Below are 26,768 nucleotides of genomic sequence, written 5' to 3'. Positions count from 1 at the left end.
TGTCATAACACATAATTGTTTGTGTCCAGTTTGCTTCCCTTTATTTAAGTTCTATACAAGACTTTGTTCTATTTATTCACAACTCTATCCTCACTTGATCACTTGACATCCTGTTACTCATAAATTTGCTTGAGCGGGCGCCAGCAACATCTCCATTTGTCCCTGTCATGTTCTAGTGTAGCCGAATGGTGTCTGCTAATTCTAGGAACACAAAGAGCCTCAAACCAATCATTCAGGGTCTTGATGAAGAAGTCTGACCATCTCGTAGGTGGGCGGCCACGTGATCTTTAGATGTCCCGTGGAATCCAGTCAGTAATGGCTCTAGTCTAACGGTCGTTTGGACACAAACTTCATTACGTGTCCAGCCCATCAGATTTTTGATGCCTTGGCAAACGAGACAGTGTCCCTGATTCTTGACCTTCGATGGAGGTCAGAACTCCAGATTCTTTCTCTCATTTGAGTGAAGTGTGATACTCCAAGCATATCTCTTTAGATTCCACTTTGGGAGACCCGAATAGCATTCTCATCCTGTTTTTGTAGGGCCCAGGTCTCTGAGGCGTACGCTAATGCAGGAAGAACCGTGGAATAGAAGAGATGTGCCCGGAGCCGGAGGTTCTTTGTCCTCTTAGCTATTTCTTTGATGCTCTTGAAGGCATTCCAAGTAACTCTCTTCCTCTTGTGCAACTCAGGTGCCGGGTCATTCGTCCAGTTGACTCCTCAACCTAGGTACACATAACTCTTGCATTCAGAGATGTTCATTCCGTTGAGAGCGAATGGAACATCAGGAATGAGACTGTTTCTCATAAACACTGTCTTCATGAGATTCAGCTGTAGTCCGACCTTCCCACATGCAGGGTTGAAGTCGGCCAGCATTTGTGCTGCTTGGCTAATGTTTGGTCTTATTAGAACAATGTCATCAGCAAAGCGGAGGTGGTATATTTGCTGACCATCTATCTTCACTCCCATTCCTTTCAATTCCGGTCATCACTTGACGTTCTCAAGGGTAGAACTGAAGAGTTTCAGTGAAATAGTATCACCCTGCCGTACCCCTCTCTTGACATGGATGATCACTTCTTTGTAGAATGGGGAGATCCTGGTAGTGAATCCATAATACAGCTCACGGAGGATCCTGATGTATTGAGTTTGAACACCCTGTTTGCCTAGGGCTTCGATGACTGCTTCCATCTTAACAGAATCAAAGGCCTTCTTTAAATCAATGAACATTAGACAGAGCGGCATCTTGAACTCCCGAGAAACCTCAACTCTATCCTCAGGGCCTAGAATATTGTCTGGTATACAGAGGTCTTAATGAATGACTTGGAATTGATGTCCAAATGAAATGCGAAAAGGTCAAAGAATGGTGTAATGAATAGATAAGCAGTAGTTTGCCACAGAAAATTATTTGCAAATTAAGTTTTGAAATAAACATTCTAATTTGGAAACAAAAAACTTGTGAAAATATAGTCTTATAACTATAGCTTCTTCTTAAATTTTTTTTCACTGCAAATGCAACATTCAAATAAAATTTACATACACTCCACATCCTTCTGCTCTATTAAGTGTGATAGCTTATTAATGTCATCTTTTTAAGAAAAGGAACAAATTTGGATAACACAGACACCAGTATAAAATTAAAGTTTTTCCCCACAAAAACACAAATTTTATATGAGGAAGAAACTGGCACACCAAAAATAGCCTCAAAATAAAAGTTATTTAATAAATTGTACAATACTTTCAACTTTGAAATTAGTTTGTATTCTTAGTCTTCTTTCAGGTAAATATTCAATAGGTTACCAGTATTAATTTTTTTTTAATTAATGTTTACTTGGTTTTTCTTAAGAATTCTTTTTTTATTGGAAGGGAGTGGTGATGCTTCCTAAGCAAATGCCTAGGGGGCGTCTAGGGACCACTCTAAGTCATACTTAGCCTGTGTGAGTGGAAGGTTCAATTCAATGCAGTGAAAAGGCATTGTGTGGACCTAATGGTGCTATGTAGCACCATGATTAATCCCAGAGTACTGGGGGCCAGTAGGATCACCTGGTTTGCTTGGGAGGTCATGTGATGCTGGGGAAACAACTCTGGCCTTAAGCCTGCATGATGTGACCCTTTGAGTTAAAAGGGTTGAGCTAATTATTTAGCAAATTATGTGAGTACATAGATTTATAAGTGATTATTTACATATTAAGAAGTCAATGATATAATATGCAAATAGAGTTAAGCATGGTTAAAAATTTAATTGTAAATTCTTTATGGCACCACACTTCTTAGTTGCAAATATAAATATGTGAATTGAGTATTGTTAAAAACTGTATGTAGAACCACATACAACAAATATCAATCTTAAAACAGCGTGCTTTCACAGATGGTTGGAAAGAGTTCCCTTAAAAAACGGTGAGCATACAGTTCCACAGAGGTCCCACCTCACCCTCTATGAGTCTCTTTATTGCCTTTTAAAGCCACAGCCGAAGGCCAAGGATATGGCTTAAATGGTAGAGCATATATCAAGCAACTGCATGTTTAAGCCCCTGAATTTGATCCTGAGCACTAAACTACTCGGCTGACACAGCCAGACTTGGTACCATAGGGAGCATTTTCCTTCCCCTGTCTGATGGCTACTGTTTTTATTAAGAAAAAAAGAATTAATAATAATAAAATTGCTTAATTTATATGTAAGTTTGCAACAACTTGAGTATTGGATATGCTCTTTCATAAATGAAATAACTTCCATGATTTTCAATATAATTTAGATAAAACCTTTCACTGGACTATTCCTACATCTATCTTCTCAAAGATTTAGTTAAACAGAGTCTGTGAGTAGCACCATTGATCTCAATAGATCTCAATAATAATGAACATGGGCTGGAGTGATAGCACAGCGGTAGGGTGTTTGCCTTGTGAGCAGCCAGCCAGCCAAGCCGGGTTCGATTACTCTGCCCCTCTCAAAGAGCCTGGCAAGCTACCGAGAGTATCTTGCCCATACGGCAAAGCCTGGCAAGCTACCCATGTTGTATTCAATATGCCAAACACAGTAACAACAAGTTTGACGATGGAGACATTACTGGGCCTACTCGAGAAAAATCGATGAACAACAGGAGGACAGTGCAGTGTGGTGCTACAGTAATGAATATAACTCCCAGAACATCACTTTTGTTGTCATATAATATAAGCTCACATTACTATTTTAGACATCCTGATGCTGGTTATTTCCTTCATGTTTTCTAAATAGCCAAACCAACGCAGTATTTGCTTTATATATTGTTCGCTACCTGACATGAGTTCCAAGAAGACAGAAAACAATGCTTATACTGGAAAAATTTAGAACAATCCTCACATATCACAAAATGTTCAAAACTGTGATATCTAGTACATATTGTTCTAGATATTGCTTTAATTCTTTCACATTTTTCATGAGAATTTTCAGTATCCTCAGTCTGCAGTTTTAATCAGCTTATGCCTCAAGTATATAATCTAAGGAATTTTTACTTTCAACATGTTGAACCATTTCTTGCCTAGAGGATCCTTTCATACCCCTGTTCAGTCAATATCATTAAGCTATTTTGTCTAATGTGCTCTTCCACATGTTCTGGCTGAAATCTTATTTCCATATTAAATATCTAAGTTTATCATACTCTTATGGTATTTTAAAATGCACTCTCAATTACACTGATGGAGAAATGGATGTTGGAAAACTATCACTGAAACCCAATCATGAACAGCTTTGTAGTGCTTTATCTCAGTGATTCAATAAAATATTTTTTTAAAAAAGAACTCTCAGGCAACAACTATTTCATTTTAAATAATTAGTATTATTTTTACCTTTCATAAGAAAAATGCTATCGGTTCATAGAATGAAATAGATCTGGACAGAAACATTTAAAAGCACTTATTTTAACCCAAGTAGTCTCCATCAAAAATTTAGTCTTGGTTTTATAAAGATTTATTTCTAAATTACATAGCACAAATTATGGTTTTGTTAGAAGTACAAAATGATGTGACAATTATGATGATGATAAAGTAGTGGTTTAATTACATACATGCAGTGGCCACATTAAGCGAGATATACTCAAGTATTTCAATAAAGAAAACATTTTAATACACCTGTTAATACTTAAGCAGCAGGTACTCAATTATTGAATTTTGGGTTTGAGAGATTTAGCAATTTACTCAATGCTACAGAATGGTAAGAGGCAAAAACCAGGATTTGAGCCTAGATATTCCAGATTCAGTGTCCTTTCTCATATTCTAAACCACAGTGCTACTCTGAGATTCAAAATATAACAAGATAAGACTATTAGATAAAAAGAAAACTAAAACACAAAGGAATTCTTTCATACAATATCTGATTTTCTGGCAAATACATTTATTCCACATGGTTAAGTCCAATTTCTATAATCTCACCTCTCTTATGATTGAGGACATTGTATTGGGAATATAATATATAGTATCATAATTTTGTTTGAAGAAGCAAAATGATACTTGAACAGTTCATGTAAATGCAAATAAGTATCAGTGAGAACATTACAATTTTAGAATCATTTGTATCTATCTTCCCTCAGATATAATAAAATCACAGCCTCTTCTAAGACCTTCTTGGCGACTAATATGAAAGCCTATATTTCAAAATCTGGCGTAACTCTAGAAAAGCATAGGAAATATATACCTAAATTCTTTAGGAACTTAAAAATGTAAACACCTAAGGAATTAAAACAAGTTTTGAAAGTAAATGTTCATATACTATATTTCTTCATATATTCCCTCTTTTCCTTCATTAAGGATTGCTTATTTTAAAAAAAAGAGAAAACTCTTAGTATTTGAATTGAAAATTGGATGTGCTTTTCTCTTCTGTGAAGTTTTTTTAAAATATATTGCTTCTCATGATACAGGGGAAAGCTTTTCTTTATTGCCTTTACAAATCAAGGGTAAACCACAAATGCTTAATTGAGCAGACTGATGATTAGATAGAGAAAAATGATGAAGGAAAGATGCCAGCACAAACAGAATATGGCCATTCATTTTTATCCCAAATGAATCAACTACTGCTCATGAATGTGGATCTAGTACGAATTCTGGCAGCAAACCACCAAGAGCACTAACCCTATGCCGGAGCTCCACTTCTGCATACAGACAGATTTTTCTTGTTTTTCTTGCTAGAACACACTAAATAGCTGTCTTTGCCTTGTTGGCACAATTTAAAAACTCTTCAATGAAGAATTATAAACATAGTGAATGTGATAGACTTTCTCCCACTCTGAGCTCTAAACACTCAAAGCTTGAAAATGTTTTATAGAATTAGGCAGCAAAGTTATAATATGCTATGTCGGCAGGAATTCTACTAGCCATTAGCCATCTCAGATCTAAATTCTTGGCATCAATTTGAAACAAAACAAAAAAGTAATGTTAAAAAAGAGACAAGTCTCAAATTGCACTCCTGAAAAAGAAACAGAAAGTTCTCCAAACCCAAACTCTTACATATGCATGGATGAATTTGGTTCTTTTGATGTTTGATCGTCATCTACGGAAAGAGATTTTAAAACAAGCAACTTGCCATTTCAAGTTGTTATCTTTGAGCTTTTCCTAACAGACTGTTTGATTGCAAGACCTTTCCAATGCTATAATAGTAGAAATAAGCCCTTGTAAGGTTTACTGAATTCTTCCTATTCTCAAAACAAGATTCCTCTAGATAAGTACCAAGGATGGAAAGTAGCTCCCCATTATGTGTAAAAGATACCCAGGTGAGTCAGAGAACTTGGCCAGCAATTTAACTGGGCTTTATGAAAAATACTCTGTAATAGAAGTGTCACTTTTAATTAGACCTAAAGTAAGGAACAAAGCTCTTTCATTTTAGAAAATGGGTGATGAAATTTGAAAATAGTATGAAAAAAGCAAACCTCTTACCTTTTGTAGCAATTCGTACACATTGGGTTTTAGTTTCCTGGAGGAGAAAGAAAAGTGAAAGGAAATTATTGATAGTTTCCTGTCTCATAAAATGCAACTATTATAATAAACAATACTGGGCTATCAACTACCTTTATAAAGAACAAAATGGTAGTATTAATAAAACTGCATTTTAAAGTATGTATTTTCAGAATAATTTTTTTTTAATTTGGAGCGATATCTGGTGGTGCTCAGGGTCCCAGATCTACACTCAGCTGCATGCAAGGCCAGAGCCCCACTGGTTATTCTATCTTTCATGCCCCAGCTCAGAATGATTCTTTAAACTAAAATAAGAACTAAAAAACAATGAAAGTATTTTATATAATTTAGGCCATTTGTATATACCACATAATGATAAAGATAATCTGGTATTGAATAAATACTTAAGTACTCTAGCTGTATTTATCATACTTATTTGTGTGAATAAAAAAATATACATATATTTGCTTTACAGATCAGACCCAAGATGCTTTACAGATGAGACCACTCTCCGCACACCTGAAGGTACCGGCGGAGGGACAAAGCCACGTGGGTTCCGGGGCCGAGATCTCCAAGCCAACTCGGATTGGAGTCGAGCATCCTCCACCCAGATCCTCCAAATTCCAGTAGGCGGGGGTCACACCCACCAACTGGCCCCCTGGCTCCGTGTAATCCCATCAGCGGCCAAGACTCTGAGACTATAAAAACCAGATCCTGGACATCTTATTATGACATCTTATTCCTACTTTGACAAACTGGCAAGGTACCGAATGTAGCCTGCCCACACGGCAGAGTCTGGCAAACTCCCCGTGGCGTACCCAATATGCCAAATACCAGTAACAATGATGGGTCTCATTCTCCTAAAGAGCCTTGAATATAACCTCAGGGCCAGGATGAAGGAGACGTTACTGGGGCCTGCTCGAGGCAATCGACGAATAACAGGATGATTTGTGATTTGTGATTGTGATCAGACCCAAATATAACTTCATATTAACCTCAGAGCTGTAAACTTAGGCTGAAGATCAATATCAGAAATTCTTTTGTTTGTTTTTATATGGGTGGTCATAGCAGGCAGTGCTCAGGCCTTACTCCTGGATGGCTCTGCACTCAGGGACCACTCTTGACAGTGCTCTGGGAACACATGGGGTGCTTGGGATTAGACTTGCATGAACCACATATAAGACAAGTGTGCTGCTCACTCTATTATCTCTCAGGTCCTTGTATTAGAAACTCAACAGAGATTGTAACATGCCTAAAAAGATAAATTGTAGTGATAAAAAAAAGATAAAAAATAGTACCATATTTGCTACGTGATTTCTGTTCTTTATATTTTAATTCAGCTATCTCATAATGGGATTATGTTTCTTGTAGGCTTAAGACACAGAGAAAGGAGAAGCAGAAATAGAAAAAGATACAAATTGTTTAATTTCCTGCTTTTTCCCTGTTACACATGTAGGTATGTGTGCCTTTGTGTGTGTGCAATAATAAAAACTGTTAAATCTTCTGTTTTTTTTTTTTCTCATTTTGTGTGTGTGTGGGGGGGAGGGGAGTTTGCAGGATGGTACTCAAGGTAGAATACATTTCCAGTACTGCATCTCATTCTGTCAGGACTTGGTTCACTTAGTTTTTATCTTTGAATAGACAGGAGACAGGAAGAAAAGATGTTAAAGCCAGTGAACAAAATAGAGGCTATTTGTTTCCAAAAATGCATTTATTACTCCACTTTGGGTGACTTTATGATAATCAATCAGAACATCTAATATTCTTTTAAGCATTTGTTACTTTTAAATTACATAATACGAAGTATTGAGGGTGGAGTTCATAATTAAAATGAAAATTTTGCACTTCAATTACTAATTGTGGTTTGAGGCCCTGTAGTGAGTTGACAGAGATTGTTTCAGAAAGACCCAAAGGGATTTTGATTCCCTAAAAGCAATCACTGTTATTTCCACCAGGATTACCAACCTCTGCTGGTAGGAGTCACGTCAATTCTGAAAATTCTGGCCAAGATAACCATGAAATGCACACTGTGACCCTACACGCTGATTAAATTGTATGTAGACATATTAATAATTAGGAGAGAAATTTCATATCAAAGTTTTTAAAGCTTGTCAAGAGAAAAAATCCATTAAAAGCATCAGGCATTTATGATCACTCCTCTCATATAGACAAGTATAACAAAAGTAAACTTGGGATCTTTCATCTCTAAAGATAAATGCCCAAACACAGCTCTGTATCTTCTATCACTTGCTATTTTATAGTGAGAACAGAATAACAATTTCTATAGCTTTATCTGTTTTGTGAATACGCTAGTTATACCAGTGATATGGATAGATGTATTGGTGGGAACTGGTAACTGAGGTGCTTTGAAAAGTCTCCCACTAAGCCTGCCTCATGATCTGTGGAAGAAGGCAGCTGGGATAGAGAAGGGATCACTAAGTCAATGATGGGATCACTTGGGATGGGAGATGTGTGCTGAAAGTAGATAAAGGACCAAACATGATGGTCTCTCAGTATCTGTATTGCAAACTATAATGCCCAAAAGCGGAGAGAGAAAGAGGGAAATTATCTGTGAAAGAGGCAGAGGGAGGGGTGGGGAAGGGATACTGGGGACACTGGTGGTGGAAAATGTATACTGGTGGAAGGATGGGTGTTTGATCATTGTATGACTGAAACTCAAACATGAAAGCTTTGCAACAATAGCTCACAGTGATTTATAAGAAAAAAAAAAGTCTCCCAGTAATATAGAAAAGTCTCCAAGTTAAATAGAACCAGGTGATGAGAACATGCTAATCATGTTTAGTCTTTGATGATGTTGTACATCTTAGAAGACACTGTGGTATTTTTCTTTGCCATGTAATGTAAACACATTGGTAAGCAGAAAATAAAACTTTTGTTGAAAGGCACCCAGTCAATACTCTTAATTTTTCATGATTCGCTGAGAACTGTAAATAGATGACGATGTTGTTCACTTAAATTCTTCCAAGACAGAATCTGACCACCGCAATTGTAGATCACACATTTCATATCATCTCCCAGATCCCCACATCAGGGACTCAATTACCCAAACCCAGCAATTTCCTATATAGCCACCAATATATAAAAATGTCACTCCTCTATTAGATTTTAAATTGCGATTGTTTTCTATCTTCAATACATTTTTTTTCTACTATGCTCTTTGAAAAAAAAGAAAAAAAACAACTGAAATAAATTAAGTAAGTTTTAGAAGAGAAAATCTTTCAAAGACAACAGCATGAGGCGTGAAAGGCCAGGTTATTTCCGCCACATATGGAACCACTGGTTGTTCTGAACTTCCTGTTGTGTTTTCCTCTTCGATATTCATTTGGGATCAGCGGCAGTGTTGAAAAACAACTGTGTCCAAAATGGGGAAAGGAGGGGAACCAGGGAAGCAGAAAACAGACTTCTCTTAATGGCACAGCACCCAGCCATCCCCAGGCAGCCTTCTGCTGAGGTTCTGTCAGCTATACTGCAGGCGCCCTATTACTTTGTAATCAGAGGATTGTTACTTGTTATTTACTATTTGGCTGGTACCCCCCAAAAAGTTTAGAAGGGTTTATTAGCCTGCTGTGATACATGCATTCTGTTTATCCTGCTGTAAATTTAATCTTCTGAAGTGTGCCACAGTGGAACGAGGCAGAACAATGCCCCGTATTTACCAGGGGGTAGAGTCTTGACAACAAGCCCTCCCGCCTCTTCCAAACATTTCACTCACAACTGCTCTCGTGGGCTTTCCTAAGGAAAGTTCAAGTAGAGGCAGTTGCTAGGAAACAGGAATCCTGGGCCACGTAACTGGCATGGAGCCTCAGCTCCATACAGGTCCCAAACAGTATTAATGTTGGACACAGATGCAACTACCTCGACACAACCCCCATTTGTTAATCCTTATTAAATGCTATCTAATATTTAAAAAATGTGACCGCAGTTTTTCTACAGAAAAAGTGCACCGGTCCAATCTTCGGAGGAGGCTTACCTTTTCCACACTGCTCATGGCTTGGAAATAGATGTTATAGCCTTTGCGTGGAGCCAAAGGGGGGTTCCAAAAGCCCTGATAAGTCCTATTATCACCCACAGTGAATGGAGCAGGTTCAGGAAGATTCCCTGGAGGCAGTTCTGCAGCGAAGTAGTAGGGAGAGGCCCCGCTCAGGGCGTTTTGGTAGGTGACAGGAACCTGATAGCATTCCATGGCTCCGGCTTCTCTCTTGGTTCGGTGTGGGTGAAGCTCCTCCACCACAATTTGATAGGCACTTGAGGGGAACAGAAAAAAAAAACTTCCATTGAGAGAGTAGATACTAATACTAGTAGCTCAAATTATAATATTAATGTTAATATTTTAACACACAGCGTACAGCCACGTACAAGTCAGACTACCTGACCACACTCTGCTTTTCAACTAGACAGCAAGAAATTAGAAATCACTCATGGATCCTAGTTTCCCCAATTCTTGGGGAATTCTTAAGAAAGAGAAATAAGATGTAAGGGAAAAAAATCATTATTTTTTTCTATCCATCTTGAGATGTTGAGAAAAGACCCACCAAAACAAGGAACGAGCAAATACACAGAGCAGCTTGGGTTTTGTTTGTCGTGCCATACCCGGCAATGTTTGGGGGCTACTCCAGCTTTAGTACTCGGGGAGGGGTGGGGGTAACACGCATTGGTGTTCAGGGGATACTGTAGTGCCAGGGGTGGGACCTGGTCTCCTGTATATAGGGCATGCAGTCTAGTAAAACAGTACGCGCGCTCTCTCTCTCTCTGCTCCCAGTTCACTAGGAGACATTTTCAAATATTTAAAGTTAAGAATTTCTTTTGAAATAATTTTGAATTTCTTTTGAAGGCACGGCTGCAAGCACTAACAGAATGTGGGCCTCAGGGTGGGGCTCTCAGCACTGGTTCGAGGTTGCCATGGTACTAGAGACAAAATGTGCTCCAAGGCACCTTTTGACCTTGTCATGGCATCAGCCTTGGCTTGGAGCTATGCAGATTCAAAGCAAAAGTGACATGCCGCAATCCAGCACAGATGGACAGAAATCTGTCCCAGCCACTGAAATAGACTTCCTCCTTCTTCTTCTAGAGTTGTTAATAATAAAATGTTAAAAATTGTAGAAGCAGATGGCATTTGGCCTATTATGGCTCCAAATCAAACTTTCCAGTACCTTTCTTAACAAGAATTAGAACTTCCCTACAATAGCTATTATTTTAAAAAAGAAACAAATAAAAAAGAAAATGTAATTTAAATATACGATCTACCTAGTCATTAATAAGATTATTCCTATTAGGGTCTTAAACTGGAATATTATTAATATAATCTGTTTAGAGCACTCATAAGGTGAGTTTATTATTTGTTGGTAATGTCTGTTAATATTAAGTAGATACAGAATATGTATAAAGCTGTAGGTTTGAGTCTTGAGTCTCTGGGCAAAAATCCTCATTCTATATAGAGAAATCACTCATTATTCAGTAGCTTCCTGGTAGAAACAGAATATTTTGTTTAATAGATTTCCAAAAAAAGAAAAAAGGAGAGACAGAGAAAGAGAATATATATCTATAGCAATTAAAGATCATTTTAAATGCAAGTTTAGAAACTTTACAAAAATTTATAATTTAATACGACTCAATTACACAGCGGTAGGGCGTTCGCCTTACAAGCGGCCAACATGGCTGACCCGAGTTCGATTCCTCCACCCCTCTCGGAGAGCCCGGCAAGCTACCGAGAGTATTCGATATGCCAAACACAGTAACAACAAAGTCTCCAATGGAGACGTTACTGGGCCCGCTCGAGCAAATCGACGATCAACGGGAGGGCCTTTACCTTTTACCTTTTACCTTTACCAATTGTCAATTATACTTCAAGTTCTCATTAAATTCTCATTTATTCAAGTTCTCAATTTTATTAAATAGTGCTAAGAAATTGAAAGATCAGTGTTCCCCTTTCCATAAATAATAAGATAGACCTCATATTAATGCAGAAAATCATGATTTTGGCAGGTAAGTAAGGCAGAAGTCTTACTTGACATTTGTATAGATTGCAACAGTCTCTATAGCTCTGCTGTATTGACTCTCTAAGTTCCTAAGAATGCTCTGACATGATTAGTCCTATCTAAAGGGTTCATAAAGCAGATACAAGTCAATTTTAACATAGAAGAAATAGGTAAGCATGGGTCTTGGAATGAAAAGTGTTTAAATCATGGCCCACAAATGTCATGGTAAGCAAAAATTGTATCTCATTCCATTTATTTAAAAATAAGTTACATATTTATGAATACAGGTGGACAGACAAAAGATAAACCTACATATACATAATCCAAAACAGGTCTAATCTTATATCATTTCCTTAATGGGAGCACTGTAGCACTGTCCTCTCATTGTTCACTGATTTTGCTCGAGCGGGCACCAGTAATGTCTCCACTGTGAGACTTCTTACTGTTCTTGGCATATTGAATATGCCACAGGGAGCTTGCCAGGCTCTGCAGTGTGGGCGGGATACTCTTGGTAGCTTGCCAGGCTCTCCAACGGGGCAGAGGATTTGAACCTGCCTTGTTCAAGGCAAACACCCTACCCGCTGTACTATTGCTCAAGCCCTCCTTATTCATCTCTGTTAATTTATCCTAATCCTTAAAACAATTCTTTTTAATTAGCCTACATCTCTAGAAAAAGTCAGAAAACTCTAGTGAATACTCAGCTTTAGATAATTCTGTTAAGTTAAAATATGGCACACATTCCAAATTAAGAATTCCTTGCGAGACAGCCCACCTCTCCAGAACTACTAGGAACAAGTAAACCACCAATGTTGGGTAAAAATGTATGAAGAAAAGTTGCAATCTGCTATTTGGAAGAAGCCTCAAGAATTAGAGATGAAGCCTGAACTACAAATTATAACTTGTAACTAAAAGAAATTAGCCTCCCTTCATTGTTCAATTGGTCTTAGCAGGCTCTAAGCCAATCACATACTTCTAGTTTCCCCTGCTACTTACTTATCAATACAAATTAATTAAAGGTCAAATGTGAAATCAAATTAGAATTTGACTGATTCCATGAAATGGATCTGTGTTTATTCACCTCTATGATCATCTCATTATCTAATGTTACTTAATTCTAGCTGTATTTAAATATTTTATGAACATAGTATTCTAATAGTTATAAATATTGCAAAGCTACCCGATTAGTTCTATTTATTCTACATATTTCACATAGTCCTTATTTTAATTAATCAAATTTTAAAAAGTTTTTACAATAAAACCAATATATGGGAACTACAAATTTCACTCAGCACTCAAAATGTCTACCATAAATAAAGTAACAAAAAGTTATTTCACTATACTATGATTAATTAAACTATTAGTATATAGTCTTTAAAAAAAGTCAAATAATACACTCTTATTTTGTAATTTTGTCTCAGTTAAAATTAAAGGACATATTTGGCTCTAGCTCAGAAGCGATTTTATGATGCATATGGTAAATGGACTTCTGATATAATGCTACAAATTTTAGCGATGAATCTGAAAGTACTTAAAACAGCCTGCTGTGGCATTTTTAACCTATTAGAAAATAAAACATCTATAAATTTGTTTCTAAGTTTAGCTTGTACAACTTCTCTGATAGCAAACAAGTACTACAATAATATACTTTCCTCACATTTTACCTGTCATGTTTATGGGTTGGAGGCACATTATTTAGGCTGGAAGCCCAAGGTACAAACTTAGGCTTCCAGCCTGCATAACATGTGCTTGGTATGTACATACATTGGTATGTACATATTGGTATGTACATTGGTATGTACATATCAGACCTCTAAAACATGGCAATGCTTTTAATTTTATCCCACAAGTTCCAAAGTCTTCTGTAAGAGCTTACGTCAACCACTGTTCATACTGCGTCAAGCACTGTTCACACTACACAGTAAAAGTTTAATTATCATCTGTTGTCCATCATATTTCCTATTTCCCTTCTCTTTACTCCTGAACCCACTAACTGGTTCTTTTCTGATTTACTTAGAGGAGCTAATATAGACTAAGCAAAGGTAATTCAAAATTCTTAGGAGTTGAAGCAATAATCCTAGCATGCAGCCAATATGGTTCGATCCCAGACATCCCATATGGTCTCACAAAGAGTGATCCCTGAGCACAGAGCCAGGAGTAAGCACTGAGCATAGACAGGAGTGGTACCTGAAACAAAATAAATAAATATAAATTTGTCATTATTAGGGAAAAAAAACCCAAACCTCAAAATCCTGGTATTAACTTTAACAAGTGTTTTCTTGTCTCTGTTCTCTTTCTCTCTTTTTTTAAGTGGTTGTTTTGTTTTGATTTTGGTATGGGAATATACCCAGCAGTGTTCAAGGGACCAGATATATGCAAGCAAGATAGAACTGGGTTTGGTTGTATGCAAGGCAAGCACCTTTAACACCATTCTCCAACAGATTCTATTTTAATCATGTTTTATCTCCCTTGTAAAATACTATTTCCTTTTGTTCCCGCCACTCTATTAGGGAATGTATATTTATAATTCTAACAAATTTTTCTTGCCTCTGGTTTCTTCTTCATATATTCTAGGCAATTATCTAATAATTTCTGGACACTACTTCTATTTCACTATTAAATGATTTTGTATATTAACTATTGAAACTGTTAACATGAAACTTCTACTTCCTCAAAATTGATGGGTCTTTTACTGCAAAAACTTACATTACATTTGATATCTTAAGATACTTTTTTTCTAAATGATTTAGGAGTACTGCTATTTGTTCAGCCATTGATTAAGCTGATTGAATTGAGCATGAACTCCACAGTACTTTTTTATTTTACTGAGTCACCGTGACATAGAGTTATGAAGCTTTCATGTTTGAGAGTCAGCTATACAATGATGAACACCCATCCCTCCACCAGTGCACATTTTCCACCAACAATGTCCCAATATCCCAAGTATCACCCCCCCCCCCCACACACACACACATACATATCACAGACCTCATCCTGCCTCTATGGCAGACAATTTCCCCAATATTCTCTCTCTAATTTTGGGCATTAATTTTGCTCGAATTTTCCCACCACCATTCAAGCCTATCTGCCCAGGGCAGATGATGCTAGATAATATATTTTCCATAGCTCATTTAGAATATTACGAGAGCTCGCATGGCTGTGATTGTAAATGGAAATTTCTAGATTGCAAATCGTTGGGTTCCAGAGACATCTCTGTATGGCACTAATCCATTTTGGGATTCAATTGGGAGTCTCTGGGACAGGGCTGTTGGTGCGCTATGACAGCGTCTGGAGGCAAATTGTGGGCATGACAGATGACAGCCAGTCTTCTAGGTGGGTGGTGATCTGGGGAGGGACAGCCTGGATTCTCTGCCACCATGCGGCCTGCAGATTTAGTCCTGGAACCCGCATACCGGGGCCTTGCTTGTGGAAGCTCTTGGTCACCGGGATTCCATCTGGAGTAGGAGGAGAGACTGCACCTTCTCCATCTGTGGTGCTCCTCTGATATTGGCTTGGTATGGGGCCCGGAGAAATCTCCGGCACTGGGTGTCTTCCAGGACTTGCTGCTGTTTCTCTGGGCCAGGGCTGTTGTGTGCTAAAATGGTGTCCGGAGGCTAACTGTGGGCATAATAGCCAGTCCTCTGGGTGGGCTGGGACCCGGGGAGGAACAGCTCAGGTTCTTTATTGCCATTCAACCTGGAGAGTTAGCCCTGGAACCCTCATACTTGGGCCTTGCTTATGGAAGCTCTTGGTCACCGGGATTCCATCTGGAGTAGGTGGGGAGACTGCACCTGCTCCATCTGTGGTGTCCCGGTGAAATTGGCCCAGTATGGGGCCTAGAGATATCTCCAGCACTGTGGTATCTTCTGGGACTAGCTGCTGTGTCTTTGGGTCAGGACTGTTGGTGTGCTAAGATCCACATTACACAATTTTCAGCAGATTATATCTTGGTGATTCCATCCTGAGACGGGGGGTTGGGTGTCAGGCTTGGGGTATGATGGCAATTTTGGATTGTGGAAGCAAGTGGGTGCTGGGATCTCTGCTTGGGTGGGCACAGGCCTACCCACCTTCTCCAATTTACTCTAGTCTATTCAGCCATGTATAGGTTCAAGCTTAACTGCGGCTTTTGATCTCTTTAGAGATTTATTTTGGGGTCTTTGAGGCAAGGCCAATAGTAGAGTTTACAGGGTGGCACTGGAGTTGGTTCAAGGAGGTGACTGCCAGTGCTTACATGTATACTGGGAAGTGGGAGAGGGGTAGCCCATCCCAACTCTGAGTGAGCTTGTATAGCTGAGCCGCAGGTGGTTTGTGGGTGTGACTCCCACATACCTAACTTTTGGCTATTTAATTTCCTGGTTAAAAACTTGTCCCCAAATTGTTGGGGTCTGGCCAAAGGCACAGTGGCAATTTTGGGGTATCAGGAAACCTAAAGGAAACATCAGGCTGATGCATTTGCCCCACAGGAAAAGGCTGACATGTTGGCACCATACCTCCGTTAAGATTGGTTGGTTTTCTTGTTGGTTTTCTGTTGTTGTTGCTGTTACTCTATTTTTTGGCCACACCCAGTGAGATTCTAGGGTAACTCCTGTTTCTGCACCCAGGAATTACTCCTGGTGGTGCTTCTGGGACCATATGGGATTTTTGGAACTAACCCTGGATTGGCCCTGTGCAAGGCAAGCACCACACATGCCATACTATCTCTCCAGCCCCTCTCAAGATAGTCTTACCTTTATCTTCATCTTTGCTCTCTATCTCACTATATGCTATCAATTTCAAACTTACATGACCATTTTTACCTTAGCATACTTTATGTTTTTTCAAAGAGTATGTCTTTCCTTATATGGCTTTTATACTTTTCTCATAAGATGTTCTTGAACTAGTTTATTCCGCAGTAATTATTTTCTTCAAAAATTGAAAGAACTATCTCTGTACTCCACATAACTAAGTAGAAGGGAATGTGGGGCTGGAGGAAAAGTGTCTTGCAAACCGCTGACCCAGATTCTATCATTGGCACCTTATCTGTTCTTCTAAGCCATGCCAGGAATGATTCCTGAGCACAGAGCCAGGAGTGAGCATTGAGTACAGCCAAGACTGCCTCCTGCCTGCCCCTGATAAAACAAAACAAAACAAAACAAAAAAACCCGAGGAGTGTAGAAGTTAGAATCATGTGGACATTTCTTCAAATTATTCCTTAAACCTTATCATAAATAATAATGCCATATATTCACTATTAGAACCATTAGAGATTCCCTCCAGAAGTCCAGGGTAAAGAGCTACTTTAGCCATCATTATATGGATATTATACTGCATATTTCTTGAGTTATGTCTTTTCTTCCAAAGATTGCAAGCTCACTAAACACCTACCATATTCCTTAGTTGGATAACCCTTAATTCATTATTTATTGAATGCCTTTTAAATACATGCATTTTTTGTTTTGTTTTGAGGGAACACCTGATGATACTCAGGGCCTACTCCTGGTTGTGCTGAGGATTCATTTCTGGTAGGGTTCTGGGAACCATATAGGTTTGAGGGTATACAGACTGGGTTAGCTGCATGCAAGCTAAGCACCCTTCTCGCTGGACTATATTTCCAGCCCCAACAAATTATTATAGGACAATTCCTGAGTGTCAAATTTGGGAGTGACTTAGCTTCATGGTTTTTGTTTGGGGTTTTTCAAAAGGTTATAGTCAATAAATTTCTAGGGTATACTAGTCATAAAAGAAGGCTGAAGGACTGGTGGGTGGAAAGCAAATGGGTTTGGGGGGGCATTGGTGGAGGGAACCATTTCCCTCCACCACTGGTGAAGAGATGAGAGTTGAAACACTGTGTGCTAGAAACCCAGTAGTAAATAACTTTGAAATTTCATGGTGAATAAAGATGTACATTCTTTTAATAAACTTTAAGCACAAATGCAAAAAAAATAGGGGCTTCATGGGTAGTGCACATTCTACTAATCTCAGTTATAAAAATTTCTACCGGGTATGATTCTATATAAAATTAATATAAAGCAAATATGATATTACTTGGGCAATAGGATTAGTATGTCCATAAAAATGGCAAAAGGGAGTATTTTCTCTTTGTTTTAATTTACAACATTTTATTTGGAATTCTAAATAATGATAATGGCTAGAAATGTCATATACCACTCACTACTTGACCTTTCTTAATTTCTGCAATGAAATGGAATATTTCTGCAGATGTTTCAAACTGTAGTCCTCCTGTTTTGACTTGTTATTATATGACTCATTGACCCACGGAACAACTCTGACATATAAATTTTAAATGTATCTGTATCTGTCAAACTATGGTAGAATTTGAAATATCATACTATCTTTTTCTAATATAACTATGTTTTTGTGCCTATACCCTAATAACCTAAAATTATATAGTACTCACTGTTTTAAAATACAGAATTAGATTTTACATACAAAATAAACATTTAGTTACTTTAGAAGAGGGATCGTCTATCTGGCTTAAAATAGGAGAACCTACACTTGGAAAAAGCTGCAATAAAGTATATGTTTTATTAAACTATATAACATTCTGAGTGTATCACTGAGGAAATATGAATTTTTGTGATATTCTAGTTTTATTATGTGAAAATACAGATACATTGTGTCACTCATTTGAGTAAGTGGGCCACTCTTTTTATCACTGTCACTGTCACTGTCCTCCGTTGTTCATCGAATCGCTCGAGCAGGCCCAGAAACGTCTCCATTTTGAAACTTGTTACTGTGTTTGGCATATCGAATACATCATGGGTAGCTTGCCAGGCTTTGCTGTGCGGGCGAGATACTCTCGGTAGCTTGCCAGGCTCTCTGAGAGGGGCAGAGGAATTGAACCTGGGTAGGTCGGGTCTGCCACGTGCTAGGCAAACGCACTACGGCTGTGCTATTGCTCCAGCCTACTCTTATTATATGAAATAATTCTGTTTTTCAAATTTTTATTAGTGAAACACCATGAAGTACAGTTGTAGACTTACAAATTTTTGTGCTTGAGTTTCAATTTCAGTAATATGATGTGATGTATATTGTGGGCTTGGAGCGATAGCACAACGGGTAGGGTGTTAGTTTGCCTTACACGCGGACAACCCGGGTTCGATTCCTCCGCCCCTCTCGGAAAGTCCGGCAAGCTACCAAGAGTATCCTGCCCGCACAGCAAAGCCTGGAAAGCTCCTTGTGGTGTATTTAATATGCCCAAAACAGTAACAACAAGTCTCACAATGGAGACGTTACTGGTGCCCGCTTGAGCAAACAGATGAACAACTGGAGGACAGTGCTACAGTGGGTTTCGGTTATACAATGATTGAGTACCCATTCCTCCACCGGTTTTTAAAGAATATAAAAACATTAAGAAACAGAAAAAATAAATTATGTATTTGGCAGTCTAAAACAAATGTGAACGATGTACACTGCCTCATAATAATGGCTATTACATGACAGTTTTAAAGACAGACCTCAAAATGTTGGTAAGGAGAACCAAAGAAGTATTTCCATCTTCAGAAATGCTCAATGGTGATATTGATTATATAACCAGATTATATAAGCAAATATTAATTTCATCATCTCCACTTCATTTTTTTCCCTTAGTTTTATAGCTATCAACAGTTAAAAAATCTTGAATAATAGAAACATCTCACATGAATTGTTACTGCTTCCATTTTGATGTTGTCAAATGGCGCTTATCACTGTGACCATTCTGTCTTTAAGCTTGTACTGTCTCCAACCCATTTCTACCAGAGTGATCCTTTTACAAAATTTAAATAGCTAATTTAAATCGACAAATTCTTTATGATTTTCACTTATGGTTCAATGGCTACCTTCAGTAAGCTGGCATTGACCAGACTCTCTCTCTCTGGCTCCTACTTATTTTATCAGTCTCAGCTCTCATCACTTTTTCCATATTCCCTTTACTCTCAATGACTTGGATTATTTGTAGTTCAAGAATCTACCCCACTATGTAAATAATCTATGTACTTCCTTTGCAAAAAATTGGAAAACAATCTTACTGAATTCTGTGCCTCTATTCCCAACAATCTTGGTCTCATTAGAGTGATTACTGAGTAAATTCATTCAGACCTCTCTTTCAAAATTCAGCTCCTGTACCACATGTTCTAACTAACGTATTTCATTTCTTTTATTATACTGCATTATCACTCAGAGATTTATGCCTACCACCTCCACTTCTGGCCATACTGATTCAGCTTCTGTGAATTTTCAATTCAAGTATCCAGGAGAGCAGCTTGGCATTTGAATACTACAAAACCAACAAACTAAATGTATAAAATCTATATAAGATAATTGCCCAGATGCTATGACAAAAAATTCTGTTTGACTTTGGGAGAACAAGGGCAGCGGAAAGTATTTCCAAAACAGTTGGGACAAGCGGCTGATGAAAGGGAATACAAAAAATAGAAGCCAGCATTGTTATAAAATAAGGAAAGATGCTAGGAGCTTGGGTTTCTGATAGCAGAAAACTGATGTATGATCTCAGAGATTTAGCTATCAGGTGAATAAACATGGCTTTTATTCTGATTATTCTGATACACATGATACACATATATAAAATGAATTGAGGGTAAAGTCAATAGTTAAAAAATCTTGAATGCAGAGATGGGAATACAATCAAATATTTGTTGAACTACACCATAACTACAGTACTGTGAAAACTGATTGAATCAAGTAAGGTAGTCAGTTTCCAAAATATTAGAGCACTACATAAGTATCAGCAGCAACACTGAAATTAATAATCTGGAAAGAGGAAGAGCTATCTGATTAGAGGATTGAAAAACCAATGCAATGAGCCAGAGTCCATGCTCTGACTGCAGAAGGCCAGCTTTGATTCTCAGCACTACAGATAATATAGCATTGCTAGGTAACTCTCAACCAACAAAACAAAACAACAAATCTGAGTCTAAGACAATACTCAAGGTTCTCCTGGCCTAATTTCAGAAAAGGAAAATAATTTTTTTCCAGCACATACACAGGTGCATTTCTGGGCTACAGGAAGAGAATAAATAGTTAAGAAGAATCACCTCTGCAAAAACATTAATTCAGACTATGTGAATTCTTAGTAATTTGAAATTTTGAGGTAAGTAAATATAAATAATTTATAAAATGCAGTTAAAAACTGTGCTGTTAGCTAAAGCAATCCTTGGGAAAAAGATGGGAGGCATCACCTTCTCCAACCTTAAATTATATTACAAAGTGGTAATAATTAAAACAGCATGGTACTGGAACAAAGGCAGAACTGCAGACCAATGGAATAGGGTTGAATATCCTGACACACACCCTCAAATATATGATCATTTAATCTTTGATAAGGGAGCAAGAAATGTGAAGTAGAGCAAGGAAAGTCTCTTTAACAAATGGTGTTCGCAAACCTGGGCAGCTACATGCAAAAAAATGGGCACAGATCTTTACCTAACACCATGTACAAAAATCAGATCAAAATGGATTAAAGACCTCAATGTCAGACCAGAGTCCACAAGGTACACTGAAGACAAGGTTGGCAAAACCCTCCACAACACTGAAGCTAAAGGTATCTTCAAAGAGGACATGCCACTGGTCAAGCAAGTGGAAACAGAGATTAGCACATGGGACTATCTTAAACTAAGAAGCTTCTGCAATTCAAATGAAACAGTGACCAAAATACAGTCTACAGAATGGGAAAGGATATTTACTACCTTTACCTTTACCTTACCTATTGGATAAAGGGTTGATTACCAGGATATACAAGGCACTGGCTGAACTCGACAAAAAGAATACATCCAACCCATTGGCAAATGGGGTGATGAAATACACAGAAAATTTCTCGAAGAAGATATCCTAATGGTCAAAAGGCACATGAAACAATGCTCGTCATCACTAATCATCAGGGAGATGCAGATCAAAACAACAAAGAGATATCATCGCACTGGCCCACCACCAAAAGAACAAAAGCAATTGGTGTTGGCACGGATGTGGGGAGAAAGAGACTCTCCTTCACTGCTGGTAGAAATGCTGACTGGTTCAGCCCTTTTGGAAAAAAGTATGGATGATTCTCAAAAAATTAGAAATTGAGCTCCCATTTGAGCCAGCAATACCACTTCTAGGAATATATCCCAGAGAGGTAAAAGAGCATGATAGAAATGACATCTGCACTTGTATGTTCATTGCTGTGCTGTTTACAATAGCCAAAATCTGGAAAAAGCCTGAGTGCCCTAGAACAGATGACTGGTTAAAGAAACTCTGGTACATCTACAGAATGGAATACTATGCAGCTGTTAGAAAAGATGAAGTCATGAAGTTTGCATATATATATGGATCAACATGAAAAGTATCATATTAAGTGAAATGAGTCAGAAAGAAAGAGACAGACATAGAAAGATTGCACTCATCTATGGAATATACAGTAACAGAATGGGAAATTAACACCCAAAAATAGTAGAGACAAGAACCAGGAGGTTTACTCCATGGCTTGAAAGCTGGCCTCAAATATTGGGGGGAAAGGCTGTTCAGATAGAGAAGGGAACACCAAGTATAGAGTGTTTGGAGGACCCGCTCTGGTTGAAAGATGCATGATAAATGTAGACTATAGATCGAACATAATGGCCACTCAATGCCTCTATTGCAAACTACAACACCCAAAAGGAAAGAGGGGACAAAAGGGAATGACCTGCCACAGAGGCGGAGTGGAGAGGAAGGGGATGGGGTGGGGGGGGGGGTGGGAGGGATACTGGGATTATTGGTGGTGGAGAATGGGCACTTGTTGGAGGGACGGATACTCTATTATTGTATGACTGAAATGCAAGTAGGAATGTTTGTACGTACCTCATGGTGATTCACTAATAAAAAACTGTGCTATTAGTAAATATTCACTAACTTTACAAAGTTTCCTTAAAATTAGTTATTAAACAATGAGTTTTCAAAGGTATAAGCATCTATGATCATTCATGACAAATTCTGGCACAAGCTCTATGCTTTATCTTGATTGTTAAAATTTTGATTTACAATGCTAGCATAGCTTCTGACACTTAACATATGGTTAGTTATATTTAGATAATAATTTGATTAAAGAATGACAATTCAGTCATAAGTTACATATTTTGCAGCACAATTATACAGTAAAAATATCACTGTTTGCATCTTACATTAAATGAAGCTGAATGTGTTCACTATCTAATGCTTAGAAGGTAGATGCAGGTATCTGCCAGTTAATTGAAATATCAGAGACAGTTGAATTTTTACAAAGCAAATCTTATCTTTGGTAGGAACTTGTGAATGATCTTGATTACTTGTCAATAGAAAATGATGCTGAAAGCAGGTATTTTTACTTTTTTCTTTAGATCAGCATTAAGACTTGCGTACCAATCATGATTAGCACTATATTCTTACTTTGCATATCCAAGTTACTTTGAAAGTGTTTGTAATGCAATTGTATTTTGTCATCTCACTTTTCCACTGGTGTATGACTCCCTAATTTTACATGATATAGGAAAAAGAGTTTCCTGTGTGGTTTTTGCTCTTTTAATTGATGTTGAATTTATAACAAAGAAAAATATTTTCTGTCCAGTGATATAAGTATATTTGAAAGACTAATATATCTGTTCCTTAATTTAAATATGGGTATTTACCATAAAAAGACAATATTGTACTTACTTGTTTTCATAAATAATTTGAGATCACTCAAGAAATATTGTACCCATTTGTATGCCCTCATTTATTAAAAAAAGAGTTAAAACAAAAGTATTAAAAAGTTTATAAAAACTTGCTTGAATTTTGAACATTTACCTAATTACAAATGCACAAAGATTAAAATCACTGAGTAATGAGATTCAATTCCTGAAATAATATGGCTCATAAATTTTCTGCAAGATGAGGATAACATAGGACATTTTAATTTTGGAAAGATAAAGAAGCAGCAAACTTAATGTTTAATTTTAGTACTTTAACTCTAATATTTACTATAGAACTCCATTCAGATAAACAGTACTTTTGGAATTATTAGGTCACATGAGCTACAATTCTTCCAACTATATTCCTTTTATTTTCTCAGAGCTTTTGCTTTTCAATCATTTGTATGAAATTATTCATAAGAGATTTAATGCATTAGATAGGAAATACTTTTCTCATTCTATTTCTGAAAAATACTTTCAAAGCTCATAAGGTAGAACCAAAAGAAAAAGCGAAATAAAAAGAAAAAAACTCTTTTTCCAATATCATTTAAAATTAGGGAGTCATACACCAGAAACAAAAAAGAAACAAAAATGGAAACAAATAGCACAGAGAGGTGAGCTGTTCATTTTCATAAATATCTGAACTACAACAAAAAGACCCCAAGCTCTCAAGAGTTTTACCCTGAACTACAAGTATAGAGTCAGGTGCTGTCCAAAGAAAGGGCAAACAAAAACAAAAGAAAACAAAATCAAAGACTTCACAACAGTAATAGTCAAGTGAACGTTTATTAAAAATAGGCATTTTCACTGCATGCTAAGCAACTGTGAGAAAAATCTCTCCTACTACTGTTTTCCTTTAACTACTATTTTTCCCTCCTCCTTACCTGATAGGGGCACCTTTGGCCTGTGCTGGTCTTAATAATACAGTTATTGTGGTTGCAGTTTCATTGAGAGAGGCATCAACTCCTTCATAGTCAGGTAAAGTTGGAGCTGGTAAGAGATGAAAGAGGAAAAGATTCAGTTAGTGAAAATATATTTTGTTTAGTGTGAGAAAAAAATTAATCTAAGGGACTTATTAAATTATAATAAATTTATTATTTAATTATCTACCATTAGAACCTCGACCGGAGTGATAGCATAGTGGGTAGGGCTTTTGCTTTGCACACGACTTCGCCCCTCTCGGAGAGCCCAGCAAGCTACAGAGAGTATCTCATCGCACGGCAAAACCTGGCAAGCTCCTCGTGATGTATTTTATATGCTAAAAACAGTAAAACAAGTCTTACAATGGAGATGTTACTGGTGCCTGCTTGAGAAAATCGATGAACAACGGATGGACAGTGCTACAGTGCTACCATAGACCCTATTTTGTGGATTAACAAACTCTGTTAATCTAAACGCCTAAAGCAGCAAAAGAGATGAAGCCAAGTATATTGCTGACATTTAAATAATAATCTGTGAACTTGGGAAACACAGACCAGACATTTGGGGAAAATGCTTGAGCCTTTAATTTTGAGTCCTTGAAAATAAGCAATGATGAGATGTGAGGAACAGAGTTAGATGTTCTGAAGAGTGCTTATGGTGCTGAGGAAAAAGCATCTAAAGGAACTGAGATAAAGTACTGCATAGTTAGAGGGCACTGTTTAGGCTCTAATATCAGTGGAGCAACAGCATCAAGATTATTTTATGATGGTGGTCACAATAGAACGATAAGGGATTGTGGTGAAGATGACTGAAAATCTTAGTTTTTATGTAGTACAAAATACTACATTCATTGCCAAACTCTTAAAAGGAAGAAAATTACAAATAATCTAAGTATTTATTTTATAATCTTGCAACAAAATCCCCTAAACTTCAAATGGTTTTAAATGACTTCTACTTAAAAATTATATTTAATTGATTTAATAACCAGTGGGATATGTGCATTAACAGAATAACAGAAATAAATGGATTCTAATACATTTGCATTTTATTCACTCACTGAACATTTACTAATATGCAAAAATGTGTTCAATTTTATGAGAAATGCTGTAAATGTAAAGATAAAAGAAACATGGTCTTTGGAATTTACTGAGCTAAAAATAAGAATTCACATTATTCAAGAGTGAGAGTCTTAATATCAAAAATTATGGTAAAGAAAATGTTAAATGATCAAAGTAGGTGGTCAATAAGAAATCACGACTCACTAAAATCCATTTGCTCAATGCTCTCAGTGTTACAAACTTCACAAAAATTTGTAGAAATAAGTTCTGAAGGACTTTATTCTCTCAAAGCATATCCAAAATGATTTCTAGAAGGCACTGAGAATATTAGTAATGGGAAATCTATATTACTATACCATGGTATCACCAAATAGAATTTTCTAGTAATTTATTATATATCCTGGGCGGGAGTGCTACAGTGCTACAGTAATGTTGAATATGTTTACTAAAATAGCTATTTTACTTAAATAGCTATTTTACTTTTGAGCATTTGGGAGTTCTTTTATCAGAGCTTAAGTATAAATAGATTTTTATCAAAACAATGGCAGATAATCAAGATCCTTGGTCTGCTGCTTTAATAGATCCCATGCTTTGTCTCTCTGTCCCATTTCCTCTGGTATTATGATAAATTCAAACAAATATGGATTTTTTCACTTTGTCACAAAAACGTTCTAAACTTAGTAAATTTTAGACGAGTGATGTATGCCAGAAGCATGTCTCAAACAACAAAAGCACATCCCTCACATGTGTGAAATTCTGAATTCAGTTTCTAACACTTCCAGGAAAAGAGAAACAAAGAGAATAGAAATGCATGGAATAATTTCAGTTTGGTGAACAAGTAGAATGCATTGTCATGTCATGATATAATTTCAGTTTGTATTTGAGAAGATTGTTCACAGATGTATTTCTCTGTCAGCAAGACAATCAGTTAAACTTGATTAAATTTTTGCTAGAAGTTAACAATGTAATATCTCCCAAGTTTATACTACCTTGTAGTTTTTTTATCTTAAATATTTATGATTATTAAGATAAATGTATGTCATACATATAACTAAAATTTCATACTGTTATATTATGAAAATAAATACTACTGAATCATCCAGCAATATGTTAACATACAGACTGATTAATTTGTAAGTTTATTTTACCTTTACTCATATTGTATAAGAGTAGTATTGTTCATCATTAAACATTTCTGCCATGTCTATTCTGAATTTTTTAACATC

General features: G+C 37.1%; 1 protein-coding gene across 10 annotated transcripts in view; it reads right to left on the bottom strand.

Moving 5' to 3' along the window:
* Positions 1–26,768, bottom strand: part of PTPRK (protein tyrosine phosphatase receptor type K) — a 582,916-nt gene that overhangs the window by 91,644 nt on the left and 464,504 nt on the right. For all 10 annotated transcript variants that reach the window (XM_056125869.1, XM_056125872.1, XM_056125873.1 and 7 more), the window contains exons 11-13: positions 24,448–24,553; positions 9,905–10,178; positions 5,896–5,932 (exon numbers count right to left, since the gene is read on the bottom strand). In XM_056125869.1, the coding sequence (XP_055981844.1) occupies positions 5,896–5,932; positions 9,905–10,178; positions 24,448–24,553 (417 nt within the window). The remainder of the gene's footprint in view (positions 1–5,895; positions 5,933–9,904; positions 10,179–24,447; positions 24,554–26,768) is intronic.

Source organism: Sorex fumeus, unplaced genomic scaffold (assembly GCF_029834395.1).
Source record: "Sorex fumeus unplaced genomic scaffold, SorFum_2.1 ptg000061l, whole genome shotgun sequence".
NCBI lineage: Eukaryota > Metazoa > Chordata > Mammalia > Eulipotyphla > Soricidae > Sorex > Sorex fumeus.
Note: the sequence above shows the minus strand (reverse complement) of the source record. Positions and strands in the feature narration are given on the sequence as shown.